Consider the following 16,484-nt stretch of genomic DNA (forward strand, 5'->3'; position numbering starts at 1 on the left):
GCCATTTTCTCATTTCGGAAGGGCAAAACATCAAGTTGCCACAACCTTTCAACGTTCCGATAGAGAAGGTCGTCTGGGCTGGTGACTGAAGTGAAGAGACACTGCTGCACAGAAGATTGCTCTGGCATGCACCTCTCTGCACCTTGCAGGGCCCATCCCAAGACAGTGTGGATGGCTACGGGTCCACCATTAGACCCTCTGCGGATAGGTTCAGTTGCAGTGATGAGGTGTACATGATCGGAACCAAGTAACACTAGCGGCTGTACCTTGTGGAATGGCTGCAGCGGTATTCCTCGCAGGTGGGAGTGTCGTCTCTGAAGCATCTGTACAGGGTAGGTTTGTTCTACTAGATCCAGACCTGTAGCGGTAAATGCTCCCTGAACTTTGTACCACTTCCGTAGGTTGGCTTTAGGGGAGATCTGGAAACTGACCTTTGCACCGTGAAGATGCGTGACATCTGTACGTACTGTGCGTAGGGTGAGGGTCTCTGACTCTCCATTCAGCTGGAGCTGCTGGACAGCTGCTGGCAAGATCATAGTCCTTTGTGCGCCATCATCTAATACAGCGAAAGTTTCCACCGAATTAGAATTGTTGTGCAGCAAGACAGGAACCACCTTCAGGAGCATTCTGCTGGTCGTTATACTGGGTGTCAAGTAGACTCGACTCTCTGAGGCTCTTGGCTGTAGATTGGTGGAGTGACACTGAGCGACATTGTGAAGCACTTGGAGGTGGATGTCACCACAGTCACTGCAGGGTTTCTTGAGGTTGCAAGACTCAGGTGTGTGAGTACGTGCGCATTTCCAGCAACGTTTCCCTTCTGTTATCCAACTGTCCAGCTCCGTTGCTGATTGCACTTTAATGCTGGGACAGCGGCTGATGTAATGTTCTTTGCTGTCACAGAAGAGGCAGTGCACTTTAAAGGGTTTCTTGGCACCGGATGATGTGGGTTTGTTGGAGGTGTTTAGCAGGGTAGGCTCTGCCCCGTGGTACACAGCTACACTCTGACCTTTGCCCTTATATGGGATTTTCTCCTTCCCATTGCTAGCAGGTTTCTCCAGTTGGTAGCGCTGTACTAGTCTGTTTGACAGACGCTGCTGTTGAGCTTTACCTTGAAGCCAGCTGTTTAAATCTTGGAGGTTATAGGGATTAAGGCTTGTGGTGTTGAGCTTTCCCTGTAGCTGGAGGTATTCAATGAACCCATCTCTATGATATTTTGGCAGCTTACTAAGTAGGCGGTCAACATGTGAGCAGCAGTTGAGCTCCATCCCTTGAGGTCCCTCCAGGGAGAGCAGCATACTGACTAGGAGATGGACTCTGAGAGCGAAGCTCTGGAAGGTGCGTGCATCTCCGGACTTCACGTCAGGTGTAGTGAGGATAGCTGCTATTTCGCTCTGTGCTAGCTGATGTGGCTGACCGTACTGGAGTTGTAGTGCTTGCATGGCTGCTGTGTAGGGGAATGGGTCATGTCGACATGACTGGCCAATCATCTGTGCCTCAGGGAGTTTGAGGTGTTCGAGTAACACATGGTATTTGTATTTTTCAGTCAGTTCAGGATAAGGTTCGAGCAGGTTGTCCAAAGCTAACGTCAGGTTAGCAAATTCCCTTTCACTATCTGTAGTAAAATCTGGGATTTTGGGTTTGGGCACACCGTATATGGAGCGTGGTTGCAGATCAAAGTTGTGTGGGGCTGTGGTCTGGCCTGCTGGGAACTGTGACTGAACAGCTGTAGAAGTGTTACTAATTCCTGGGACAGATGGAAGAGTCTGGGGTGGAACTACTGATGGTGGCACGGGTACATAATGAGGCAGACTATAGGTTGAGGGGGCTTGAGATGGAGAGGGTCTCTGATATAAAGCTGGAGGCGTAGGATTGTAAGGCAGGGCTGTGGTGGTTAACAGCTGTATTACCTGAGACTGGTGCCTATAGGAAACTCCATCCTCACAGCGATACGGCTCCATCATCTGGGGCTGTAGGGGAACTGGCTTTATGATGTGCCTTTGGACTGTGGTTGGCGTCATCATTCCAGAGGGGATGATTGAATAGGGGGAGTGTGGGTGCTTTGGGGGGACTGAATGTATTGGTGTAAACGCAGATTTTGCTCTTTCACTTGTTATGGCAGAGGTGTAGTCTTTCAGTTCAGCTTCTCCCTCTAATGTTGAAATCACATTTGGTGTGTGTCTTTCAATGTGAGACTCCATGTTGTGCACCTGCCTCTCTACTGAAGGGGAGTGGCTCGGAGAGTGAACACAGGTAGGAGTGTGGAGTGGGGACTGTCTTTGTACTTGAGCGAGTGTGGTGCCCTTTACATTGTAAATCTCCTCATTGTCCTCTTCTTCCCGCAGGAATGCTGTGATGTGCCCTAGTAGTTCTTGACGACGACGTTGTCGATGTTCATACTGACGGAGTTTGTGGGTGACTTCCGCTATCTCCGCCTTTTCCTCCTTCTCGCTTCTGGATAGGGATTCAATGAGTTGTTTCAGTGATGTGGTGCTCAGTGGGTCACCTGTGTTAGAGCTACGTGAGGCTCTGCTTGCACTAAGATGAGAAGCTGCATCTGCTTGTCCACTGTTTGCTGCGGCCGCTGCTCCTCTCTGCTCCTCACGCTCTATGTTGTCAGGGTGGGAGGAAGGGGCGGGCCTATGAGTGTTGTAGGCAAGGATGTACTCTTCTAGGTGCCTAGGTGTGCGGCGCTGTCTCACTTGTTGCTCTCGTACACCGATATGAGGGAGGGACGTTGTATATTCTTCTGATGACATATTCTGCAGTAGTCAATAACTCCGGCTCGAAGGACCTTTGTTGAGGATTATGACCTCTGACTGCTGATTTTAGCCTAACTGACCACTGCAGGGCTCCGATCAGAGAGCACACGAGACATCAGGTGAATCTCAACCCTTTACTGAGGAATTGTATGAATACAGCGATGTATCTCTGTACAGACCAACAGCAGTTTATCATCAGTGACTGCTACACCACTGCAAACACACAGACCACCAAACGGCCCGAGAAGGAAGGAACTACATAGACATCCTTCAAAGTAAGAGCGCCCACTTCAAAACAAAGTCATGAATACAGTCTACAACGTGAAGAATTCTTAACAACCATGAATACTCACTCACTCAGTCATCTACTATTGCTTATCTGTTTCCGGGTCGCTGGGGGTGCTGGAGCCAATCCCAGCCAAAAGTCTGGGCAAGGGAGGAGTACACCCTGAAAAGGTAGCAAGTCTATTACGGGGCCAACACACAGAGACAGACAGACGTATATCCACTGATAATCAAACTCACACCTACAGGCAATTTAGAATCACTAATCGGTCTAGACATGCATGTCTTTAGACTGTGGGAAGGAACTGGAATATTGGAGGAATCCCAGACAGGAATGGGGACAACATGCAAAAACCACACAGAAAGGCACCAGGATGCCTCTTGCTGTGAGGCAGCAGTGCTAATCATGATGCTGCCCATGAACACACGAGTCATTTTGACTTTATTCCACAGACGCTGTCCTATTATAAGATTTAGTCTTAGAAGTACAAATAGACTGAAATTATTTAGCAGGTTCCTGGTTTATCTTAGTTTTATACAAATATTGGTAGTTGGAAAAGGAGCCGGGTTACAACAATTTGTTGCAAACATAAGGCTACATAGACAACATGAATTGTAACTACAGCATCACATTCTGGACTCGTCATGGAAGATGATGATTATTGTTAGCAGAACACAATCAAGTTATTTGTTTGTCTTGTTCTTTTAGGAAGTGGTTTGGAAAGAACTGGCAGTATAGTCCGTGTTGAAGCCCACCCCGAGTCCAGATCAAATAAACCAGTAGTGAAACCTCCTAGTACTGATGGAAGTGGCTCCTGGCGTTGGAAACCACCAGAACAACGAGCATCACTCCGACAGTCCACATTTACCCTCAATGACCTGAATAGGCACACAGAGAGCTGTGACTCACTGAGGGATGGAGGGTCAGTGGATGGACTCCGGAGTGTGACAGGGAATGAAACTGAGAGTGAAGGAGGAGGAGATGGAGGAATGGGAGGTGTAGGAGGCGGTATATATAATAATCACCCACATGTTGTACATGTTGTACATCCTGCTCACCCATTGCATCCAAGTAACCCCAACAACTTCCAGAACCCAAATTTTAATCCCAACTACCCCAACAATCCCACTTTTATCAATGCTCATCCTAACTTCAACCCTATTTTGACCAATTCTAATATTCCATTCACTCCTACTGCCACCTTTGCCCCTCCTATCCACCCCCACCCTCAGGCTGTCACTACAATCAGGGTGACCCCAGTAGAAGGGACTGCTGTCAGCAGCGACGGTGGCTCAGACTGCCAGTCGGTGGCTTCATCAAGTCGAGAGTCCACCCTGAGGAGGAAGAGTGGCTCGGACATTGTCCACATCGGCGATCGAGGACCAACCCCTGACCTCCATAACAGCCATCGTATCTGTGATGACAGCAACCTTGACAATGAGAGTAGCAGTCGCTTTCATGAAAACCTCAGAAATTTTAGAGAAAACCCCATCCACCCCAATCACCCGAACCAACCCAACAGGCAGTTGCAGGGGATGTTTGGTCGTCCCAGCCCTACCCCTCCCCCTACCTTACCCCGCCCCATCCTTACTCAAACGCCACCTCCTACTCTGGGTTTGGCCTATAAAGAATGACACACTCAGTGTTGAGTTCATCAATCTGCACCCACAAAAATTTGCCCCAGCTGACCAATCCAAACAATGGCCTTGGAGACCCTTGTGCTGGGCCAAATTGTGTCCACCTCATCTCACCTCTCTAATTAGTGCACACTATATGGCCAGCTTTCGAGATGGTTTAAAACTAAACTGGATAAATAATGTGTCTACTTAGAAGATGTGCTGCAGGCTTATAAACAGCTATTGGCAGGCGAATCATGATCTTTAGGTCACAAGACCCAGCACTCTTTTCTGAATGGCAAAAAGAAATAACTACTGCTGATCAAAGGGATGATTTTGATTAAAAAATTTCCCAGTTGATTCATTGATTTATTTATTTTGGATTGCTAGATAAACCAGAAACCTTTTGTATGTCTAAATAATTTGTGTCCTTTCTTCATGGGCACAACAAATGGGCTAAATAAACAGCTGATCCTTTGAATCACTCAGAAATAGAGACTCTAGTGTGCCTGGCAGAGGCCTATCAGGCAGGCCTCCGCCAGCTAAGATGGATTCAGTGTAACAGTTGTGCTCCTCTGCTCTAACTGTTAGGTAAGTAATGAATGGGATTACATCTCTTTCACTGAAATTCATACATATATTATCAGCTTTCGTCCTGTTGTCAAACAGAGGTAAACTATTGTTATATGAACTTTTACAGTGTAACCACGTGCCATGAATATAGCAAAGCTGTGTATGTACATACAAAAGTGAGTAGCCACTTGAAACTAAACCAACAGTCTTAATTGAGTCTGGGCTACAAGTTTGACCTTGGGTATCTCTTATTGTTATGATGGTATTGTGTTTGTGTTAAACAGTATCATAAGAGATGTATTGTGCTTATAAAAACTATGACAGGCACTCTGTTTTTTACTTGCTCTTTTTTATGATGTGCTGTAATTGAGTTGTTCTTACCATTTAGTTACTGTGCTGTGCACTGACACATACAGCATGTCAATCAAGTGAACAAATCCAGACCATTTTTAGCTCATTTTACCAGTTCCTGTGTCTCAAACTATGGTTCTAATTACAATGCAGTATTCAGGCCACAGTGAAGAAAAATTATATATATATTTGTTATATTTTAGAATAATTTCAAGATATTTTGAGAAAAAAAATTGCAGTGCGGTGAGACATAGCAGTACCTGAAAAATCTTAATGTCTGATGAGAATAGTTTCAATATTGAAGAAAAAATATTACAAAATGAATCCATCCATCTTCAACTGCTTTAACTGGGGCCAGGTCTAGGGGGCAGCAGTCTAATCGGAGAAGCCCAGACTTCCCTCTCCACAAACACTTCCTCTAGCTCAGTGTTTTACAAGCTTTTGGGAGCCACGGCACTCTTTTTACATTAAAAAAATGCTGCAGCACACCAAGTTACAAAATGACACATTGTAGCTTAATGCAGCACATATAGTGACTATATAATTTCTGAAATGACTAACTTAGTGTGCAATCTGGGCCTGTTGAGATGAACACAAAGCTGATGGCCTGGCAGGAATTGGAAGGAAGGCACACAATAAGCTCTCCCTCAACAGCTCTCAGTCTCTCTCTCTCATGCTTGAAAAGCTCAGCTCACATAGATATGTTGTGGGAAATGGGAGCAAGTTGATGTACTCTGGTTGCCAGAATGGAAAACACTTTGGCAGCAGTCAACCAAAAACTGCCCAAAGGTAGATTAGCAAAAGCTTAGCTTTAAACATGGTTTTGTCTGAGTTCAATTAGTTCCTCCTGCTCCTGCAAGGTGATGTCCTTACCAAAGACTGCTGCTGAGCTGCATGGATCCTTAACCGAGTCAAGAGATTCAAGTTTGAGGGGAAAAATTTGTTTACAAATACTGTTGACTTATCTCACAAAGTGCAGCAGTGTTTACATCTTTTTGCCATGTTTGGGTGAGGAGAACCTTGGTTGGCACTTTCAAGATGTTGTTGCCAGAGGTGCACCTTTGAACGGAATTCATTTATTTTGTCTGTGCTTGTGAGCAGGTTTCTATTTCGGCCTTGCATTTGTGTGTTCAGTTCCTTCAAATGCTGAGATATATCTACCAGGTATGCCAGCCTTGCACACCACTCGTCACTTGCTCGCAGCTTGGTATCATATCACCTCTCATCAGTCAGAAATATCTGCAAATGGCTGTAGACTTCAGGACATCAAGTTGCAATGCAAATTACCCGCTGATGATTCCCACTATCTTTTCTAAAACAAGATTTACAATGCCTGCAGACATAATAATAATATCTGGGATTTCTATAGCGCTTTTCTGAATACTCTAAGCCTTTTTACAGGTGTGTGTGGAGGGGCCCTAAGAGTCTAAGGTAAGAAAAAGCAACAACTTTATTAGGAAAACATTAAAAATGGAAAAGTAAGATATAAAATCAATAAAACAATAAAAACAGTCAGCTCAGAAATGCTATTGTAAACAGGTGGGTTTTCAGTGTAGTCTTGAAGGTCGGGGGTTAGGGGGTGTCTCTGATGCACTTCGTTCCAGAGGGTGGGGGTGGCCATGGAGAAGGCCCTGCCACCCCAGGTTCGGCGCTTGGCCTTTGGGGCCTTGAGGAGGCTGGCATCCCTGGACCTAAGGGTGCGTGATGGAGCATATGGCTCTAGGAGGTCAGAGAGGTAGGGGGGCGACGGGTTGGGCAGTGCTTTGTAGGTGATGAGGAGTATGTTGAAGTGGATTCATGTTTGACAGGCAGCCAGTGGAGGTTAATCTGTCCGAGGGGGAGGATGGAGATGATAAATAGCAGGGGACCAAGTACTGAGCCCTACGGGACGCCGTGAGTGACTGGGGTAGTGGAGGAGGTGCAGTTATCAATGGAGATGTATTGCTGAAGCTATATAAAGAGAGGTAAGACTTCATCCGGGAGAGTACTGTGATAGGAGGATGGAGTGGTGTATGGTGTTAAAGGCTGCACTAAGGTCAAGGAGGATGAGGATGGAGAGGGAAATAGCGTCGGCAGAGTGGAGGATAATGTTTGTAACTTTGAGGAGAGCAGTTTCAGTGCTGTGGAGTGATCAGAAGCTGGATTGGAAAATTTTGTATTTATTTCAGGTAAACACAAAAACTTGTGGACCAGGCTCAGTGATTAACTCCCTAACAACAAACTTTGCCCTGCCTATGTGCCCTACAGACAATATCTAACTAAGCCAGGGACCAGTGATAGCTAACATGTCTTTGGGGTGATCAGGTGGGAACCTCCTTTCACCGGTGTTTCTTCTAGTTAGGCCCACGACACCTCCAAGAGGCTAAACAGTGATCACTGGTGTCCCAGAGTCACTAACCTAATGCCAGCCATCACCGCTCCTCACACAAAGACAACTATCTCAAGCAGCACTACTGTCAACTATTCTGACCTCTCACCAACTGCACCAGTGAAAGTGGAGTGGGGATACAGAGCCTAGTTTGGGTAGGGGAGAGAAATAGAAGAGGTGGAGATAAAAGAGTAGGGATGGGATACAGACCCTGGTTCGGGTAGGGGGCATGAAAGTATAGAGGGTGCAGGAGGTGGAGGACAAGCTACACTATCAGATTCAGCAAACAAATTCACCTGGACAGTCCTATACTCAAACCAAATCAAACCAATACAGGCCAACTCACCTGGACTAACCACATGGTCTCAAAGAGGCTCAAACAGGCCACACCCTCCACTTAAATACACTTCCTCTGCTTCTCCCTGGAGTCTGTCTATCTTAAGAGCTCCCCTTGCTGGGCCCACAGCTACTATTACTTTTTCTAATCCAAATCCACTGACTAGATCTTACTGCCTCATCTGACATTTCTTTGACTATTTTTCTCACACTCTGTCCCCTTCCTCCTAACCCCCTCAACAAAGCAACAACATATCTGGCTGCAAACCCTCTATATCCTACTTCCACTGGACAAATCCTAACCTTCCATCCTCGCTGCTCAGCATCCTTACATAGATCTGCATACCTGAGCTTTTTCTTTTCATATGCTTCTTCAACTGAATCCTCCCACAGCACTATGAAATATAAGTCCTAAGTCTGCCTGTATCTCCCAGTCACTGGCATCCTCTAAGCTGCCTTGCCTCCTTGTTATCTTACTAACTTTCCCTCCTTCTTGAACAAACTGAATTGCAACTCTCTTTGCCTTAGACCTTCCTAAATTTGCCTGCCCCCGTATATCTTCAATGCCTGCAGCTAAGCTTTTTAAAACCTGGTTATGTCGCCATGTATACCGTCCTTGTGACAGACTAACCTTACAACCTGACAAGATGTGCTTTAGAGTTGCAGTACCTGAACACAACGAACATAGCGGGTCTCCATTTACACAGAGTTTTAGGTTCTGGGGAGTTGGCAATACATCATATGTTGCCCCTATCAAAAATGTAATACTAATCTAATCTATCTAATTAGGTTATTACGGTCTAGGTGGGCTTTTATTTGTGAAGCGAGCATTCCAGTATTTTTGAGAAGAAGGGGAGATTGGAGATGGGGCAGTAGTTGTTGGGGAGGTTGGGGTGAGGTCCAGGTTTCTTGAGGATAGGGGTGATGGTGGCCACAATTAACTGCTCTAAATTCAAAATGTTTTGTATGACAGTAAATCCTATAAAATCCTGCATTTACTTTGTGAATGTGCAGTTAACAGCTAAAGTTATTTTTATGTTAAAAGGTGCCTTTTTCTGTACAATTTTGAAATTAAAATTTGAACTCTCTCAAAGTCAGAATTTACAAGCAGAATAATAATTGATCAAATTCACAGTGCAAAGAAATTGTTAACATAAAAATATTATATTCATTTTGCATTTTTACTCCTGCATTAGTGAAAGGTGATACCACACTTTTATGATATGATACAATGCCAATTGCATTTTTGCCATATTTAATCAAAACTGATACCAATATTTTCTATGATTTTTTTTTTTTTTTTATATATATATTACTTAGGTCTAGTTTTTTATACAGGTGAAATGTTTGCCCATACCCCACTTCTTTTTCTCTCTGCCATTACTCCACTTTCTCCATTCATGTGCACTATTAAGACAGTTGCTCGCATGCTACAAACTGACACAGCCAGCTAGATTTGGATATGTGCACTTTTATTTTGCATTAATTAATTAGTATTGATACTCTACTAGAGTATTCGATACTCAAATGATGGAATTGAATACACAAAATGGAATTGATACACTGATGCAAAGGGTCTTTTTTTTCCTTTTTAATTTAGAAATTTCAAACTTTAAACTTTATTGAAATGTTAGATATTCATTACAATTACATCATAATAATCTATAATCATAATTTTTGTTTATAATTACTGTTCTTATTACAATTGCTTTTCTCTCAGTTTAGCTTAAAAGAAGTTTTTCCCCATTAACAGTGGCTCCTCCACTAATGTTGCAGTAGCATATTTGTATTTGAATTCATGAAGTATGAAACACTTACAATTCCATATTTGTTGGGAAAAGATTTTTAGTTTCAACAATTGTGTGCCACAACAGACAAAGTACTATTCAACAGATATTACTTAAACTTTGTTTAGCCTAGTGTTCACATTTCATTGTTTGAGTGCCCAAGTGCAATGTTGCCAACTTCAAAATAGCAACTAGCGTCAAATCTAGCTACTTTCTCTGTTAGTGGATACTGATGTGAAAGCGCACATCACTCTGCAGCTCTCAACGAGGAGTAGCAATGGGCCCTGTCCCAAAGCCCTCACAGGCGCTCAAACTCACAGCAGCCTCTCCTACAGCATCCATTACGATTACACATCTGTGGGCAATAAATTATGCACATTAAGTGATGACATCATTTTGTGACTTTTAGGACAGCCAATAATTAATAATAATAATTCCTTACTGAGGAGTTGGCAACACTGCCCAAGTGCCAAGAAAGGAAGAGTCATGTGGCTATAGGCCAGATTCATAGAGATAGGATCTCAGGTTGCTGAGTCTGTATTAATCCAAACATTTAGATGATGTAAAACATAGCTCATGACAGGCAGTAGAACGTACTTATTATAAGGTTCATTGGCCAAAATCAGCATATTCCTCAGTCTGAAGTGAGCTATTGCTTTTATGAAATGGTTACAAAGTATGCCAAAAGGTTAAAGTAATAGACTATATAGACCAATAGACATAAGGGTCATGGCCATTGTATACGCTCATCGTCAACACCTGTGAAACAATTACACTATATGATTTGAGCTACCCATTTTATTCATTTTAATAGAATACAGTTGCTGTGAACAAGCTCCCATTTCGAGTAAGGTATTGCTTTGCTTATTGTATTTGTAGGCATTGGCCCATGGTGAAGCTAATGGTGATGTCTGTCTCAAAATTGATTCGTAGGCAACTGGACTTGTATTTGTCTGAGAAGATGTTGAAGATGTTTCATGTGGTCTACTAGTAGACCACATGAACTGATGAAGCCCTTTGGATAATCTTCTTAGACAAATACAAGTCCAGTTGCCTACGAATCAATTTTGAGACAGAACTATGACCTGGATAAATGAGAATCTTCATAGATCTAATGGTCCATCTTCATATCTTCTAATCTTCATAGACCTAATGGTTTCTGGAGGCAATGCTGCTGATTGTTTTGTAGGGAGCTTGACATATTTATATATAACAGATTGAGAGGACTTTATTACAGTGTTTTAATTAAAAAAAAGCTGATGTATCAGAAGTATATGATTAAAGTATATGAATAATTTATTTCAATCTGTTGACATGTAAATGTAAAATGGTTTGTTTTTCTTCCTAATGAAGAGCCCTAACCCTAACTCTAACCCTAACCCAGGCATGGTTTAAAAAAATATGAAAAAGATTAAAAAATAAGTTTCATGGGAACACACAGTAGCTGGAGTCGATGAAAAGTTCAGCGGTATAATACCATAAAAGTTTAAAAAAGCAGTTTCCAGGAAACCATGTCCTGCGATGCAGGGTAGGTTGCATAAATCAGAACACCAACCACTGGGGTTATTCATCTTTCAAATCATTTGACCCAAAATTTCCAATTTCTAATGACCCATTAGAGCATAAAAATCTGCCATGATTAATTTTTGGATAATTTCCTGAGTGACAAAAATAGAAAAACCAATAGAGCTTCTTTTATTTTATCGTGTGGCTAGCTGGGGGATTGAGATCCACATTTCTATCATAAAGGAGAAAGATCATATTAAAATGATGGCCACCGTAAACTAAAATAAGAATCAAAGTTTTATTTATATAGTGCCAAATGAGAGTTAGAGTTATAGAGTTACAGAGTTAACGAGAGTTATTTAAAGAATCCCAACAAATCCCCCCATGAGTGAGAACTTTGTGGCAGTGGCAAAGAAAAACTTCCTTTAAGAGGCCAAAACCTCAGACAGAACCAGACTCAGGCAGGGCAGCCATCTGCTTCAACTGGTTGGGTTGAAAGGGAAAGGGAGAAAAAGAAAGAGAACTAGAGAAAAGGCAAAAGAGGCAAAGAAAGAGAGGGGAAAGGTGGAAGGGGAAGAATCGAAGGGAGGCCAGAGAGAGAAGAGGAGCAGGAGAAGAGAAAATACAAAGAATAAAAAATAAAAAGCAAACAAAGTCATACATTTTTATGTTTTGCAGAGCACAGGGTTCCTTGGTGGGTATAATTTATTCAAATTTTGTTCGTCCAGTCATCACAAATCAAGGTACATATCATAAGATCATAATTGGGAATAGGTACAATGATGCTTTTTGCGCCTGTCCCATATAGAATCCAACAGGTGTGTATTTAAAACTAGCAAGACAGAATTCCAACAAAACTTTTGCACATGGGGCCAACTGCTGAAATACTGCTGGTTTTTATTATGAGAAAACAAGTGAAGGATTAGTTTCGCCTTATCAAAAAAATATTTTGGCATTTCACTGACATGTCCTGTCAAGCGTTTCATTTCTGTTCTGCGTTGCATCTGTTTTGTCTTCCCTTGTGTATTTAGTCAGTGTGCTCCCTTCTTTCTCTGCCAGTTCATCTTGTTCCTTCCATCAACAATTCCAGCACTTCTTTAGCATTTTCTGATCCCTGTAGCTTTTGATTCCAGCCTGTTTTTCGACCAGCCCTTCTCTTCGCCATTTGGTACCTCTGCTTTTTGTGTTCATCTGCTTTTGATCCTGGACTGACACCACCTTTAGAAATACTTAATAAATATTTGGATTTTTGAACTCCACTCCGGCCTTGTCGTGCTATTGGGTCCATAATTTCTGACCCTTGTCATTAACTTTTTTTCATCTTAGAAAGACATTAATTGTTTTTATGCACAGAAAGTCTTAATTCAGTCTTTTAATCTTATAATCAACACATTATCCACCCCTAAACTAAAGTTGTTAATACTGGCTTCAGCATTCTATTTTCACATGACAATGATAGGCTATGTTTATGTATATATATATATATGTGTGTAATATATATATATATATATATATATGTATGCGTGTGTGTGTGTGTGTTTTCTCCTCCTGCTATAAGATTTCTTGATTTGTGCGAGGAAATCTACCAGCAATGTAAAATCTGTGAAACCAAATTGGTTGGTTGATTGTGTTGTACAATGAAAAGTAAGGTGTAGGCCTTCAGTGCAGGGTATAACAACTATATTTACAACAATATAAACAATATACAGACTTACAAAGTCTAGGGAACAATAGAACAAAAAGTTTGCACCTGTGGAAAGATTCTAATCCTCAACGGTTGAATCAAAGGTGGAATCCTTCAAAATGAGCCATGGGAATGTGCAACAACATATTTTATGTCAAAGCATACAGTGCTATACTGTATGCCACAAGCAATCTATTCACCATTTCAACTGATGCATGGTGGCAAGATAATAACTAACCTCAACATGCCCCATGCTTCCTTAGTTGCAGAGCATCTTCTCACTTATTCAACCATAAACAGTACTGTGACACAAGACTTTTCTCTTCTTCATACAGCAAGGGGACAGAGTTAGTTGAGAAAATGTGTATAAGCATCATGTGTATATGCATATATACATGCATCGCCAGTTACCTCTTAAAGTGAGAAGTAATTGTTGATGCCCCTCTCTCTGCCTATCCAAGTGAAGCTGGGTTTCCTAAATTGACCTTCCCCTGAAAGAACAGTTTGGATCTGAAACTGCTCAAGAACCAATAGTCATACTGTAAGAGCATACAGCCCATCGGTTTAGATCAAGAACTCTGAGGCTTAAAAACAATAAGAATAAAGACAAGTTCTGACTGATTTCTTCTTCTGCTTAAAACAATGACTGTCTAAAGATACAAGTGAATCTCTGTGAATAAAGAACAGCGGGTTTCATTTACATGAGTCTTACAGTGCAAGAAGACTGATGTATTCCTGCTCAGGTGTCATAAAGCAGAGCATGTCTTACCTGAGGGAGGGGCAGGATGCATATCCTACAAACAGCATTTTTGGCATTTTGAATTTCCCCTTCAGAATTCTTCATTTGGTTTGTCTCTCTTCGTGATATCTCTGATGATAGGGAAAAGGCATGAAATGGCATATTTGAATTGAGAATCAGTATGCTGTGATGACATATGTCCACAAAGGAATTTATTTATTAATAATAAATGCTGTGATAGAGTAACAAGTTATTGTGAGAAGCATTAGGCTCATGTATATATTACTCTATAGGCTTGGAGACAGATCCTGATGTATTCTTGTAGGTTTAGTGAAAATTTAAAACTTGAATGCAAATTTTTAAATACTAATTTGTATTTGCAATTAATCCTTCGGATGGAAGTTTTTAAAGAAAGGTGCACAAAGTGCTCAAGAAAGTCTAGAATGCTTATGCTCATAACTTAAATTGGGATGTCTTCAGTGTCTCTTATCACATCTTTTTTTGTTTGTTTGCTTTCTATAATCCTGTGAAAATCTTGGTTTTACTGGTAGACATTTTGAATTTGAGTGATGGCGGATAAAAGAGCACTTGTATGAGAGACAACTATGGGATTTTTGAAATCCCTATGAAATCTATGCTGATATGCTGATATTAGCACTCAAAGTCTGCATCAGGACTAAGGTGCAGTTTGAATAAGAAGGGACCGTATCCAAGCAGAACAATGGAGTACAATTATTACAATCCTGTAATGTGCACATGATGTCCAGTTGAGCTCATTAATGAGATCATTAATGGCTAAAGTCAGGCTGAGATAGCAAAAGGAAACTGTCACATTATTTAGTTTCTGTCTGTATAGGAACAAGATATTTATTTATCAGAAAATAATTGTGCTATGTGTTTATGATATGTGCTTTTCCATTTCATTCAATTTTTCATGAAAATCTAATTATATATTGTATTTAGGCAATTTCTCCACCATGAAATCTTTGCAATGGTGCTGCTGCAAGAAAATTTAAGCTAATAATACATGACTCACTAATCCCGATTTACAGTCATATTCAGTACAGTTAGCTAGTTGCACCATTAAATCCTGAAGCATTCAAGTGACACAGTGACAGTTTGTGGCCTTTATAAGCACATTTTTGTAAAGCTCTTAATGTTACGTTTTATGAAAAGGGTTGAATGAGCATAAATTTGGGACTGGTACTATTTATTAAGTAGATAAAAGATGGGTAGCAGTTTATTAACCCACACACCCAAAAGAGTTTATGTTGTGTGTTATGCTGGCTAATTAGGTTAGCTAAATAGCTAACCTTCATACCAGCTATTGTTGCACAGTTAATCGCCTGCTGATAACAACCAATTTGTTACTAAGATATAAAGCCAGCTCGTGAACATTTGTCATAAAAAATGATCAAATTGACGTTATTTGAATGATTAGATAACTAATGCTTTTGTCATGTGTATAACAATCAATGTAACTTTGTCACTTTCTTTTTTAACAAATCTTTGTTGATATGATACAGTATATAGATATTTTTGATTAGCATATGTGAAACTAATCTTTTTAAAATCTGCTTGTCAAAGTTATTTCCATGGAAACCATTTGCACTTGTATGGTTGGTATACATCTTATGCTTAACCTAGCAAGGGAGTTACTTTTCATTTCTACAGCAAGTTAGATGATAAACTGCTTGGTAAGATTCAGTTCAGCTCTAAATTAAGTGTTAAACATTTTTTTACAAGGAATGGTTCAGTACTTGGAAAAAACATATGATTGTTTTCTGCTCTGTGGTAAAATGACAAGGCTGTCATCAATATCTACTCCATATATAGAAGCAGATTGAATGACAAATTGAAATGTAACAATGAAGGCAGCTCTCAGTGGCTGAAATCAGTGTATTTTTCACAGTGCTGCACTATTTCTTAAATAAGGTCTTGACAGAGGCCTAAGTCCAATATGATCCAAATTAAGTGTTGAAAGTGTGAAAGAATTGACAGAACATGGCACAAGATGTAAACTGAGGTTTGTTTGTTTTTTCTTATCAGATTTGTAATTAGTTAGATATGATATTAGCTGAGATATTAGCTGTTTGTAATACTTGATGAGATTGTTTTCTCTTTCTATTGCTGTAAATACATGTGTATGTGCTGTAAATACAATGTGAATGTGACCAAGACGAATTGACATTTTCAGCAAGGCCTGCAATCACTCCACCAACAGTCACAATCGCCCACTAGCTATGAGCCTATTAGTGTCTTTATGGGGGCTAACAAAACTGAACCTTTTCTGTTATCACACTGAAGCTTTATATCTAAGTTCAGTGGATGGATTTCAGGCCTCCATCTGTTTGGTATATACAAGACATACTTTTGATATAAAGTAATTTTAAAAGAGCTGCTGTCATGTGAAAAACCTCTGGACCTCTGGACTGGATTATAGCAAGACTGCATTACTTGAATGAAGCCTTCTGTAACT

The 16,484-nt window shown here is 41.1% G+C and overlaps 1 protein-coding gene across 1 annotated transcript in view; it reads left to right on the plus strand.

Annotated features, from left to right (window-relative positions):
• LOC115058154 (phospholipid phosphatase-related protein type 4-like) overlaps positions 1–4,679 on the plus strand; it is a 90,632-nt gene extending 85,953 nt beyond the window's left edge. The window contains exon 12 of the mRNA XM_029525473.1: positions 3,758–4,679. Coding sequence (XP_029381333.1) covers positions 3,758–4,679 — 922 coding nt within the window. The remainder of the gene's footprint in view (positions 1–3,757) is intronic.
• Positions 4,680–16,484: the final 11,805 nt, after the last annotated feature.

Source organism: Echeneis naucrates, chromosome 17 (genome assembly GCF_900963305.1).
Source record: "Echeneis naucrates chromosome 17, fEcheNa1.1, whole genome shotgun sequence".
NCBI lineage: Eukaryota > Metazoa > Chordata > Actinopteri > Carangiformes > Echeneidae > Echeneis > Echeneis naucrates.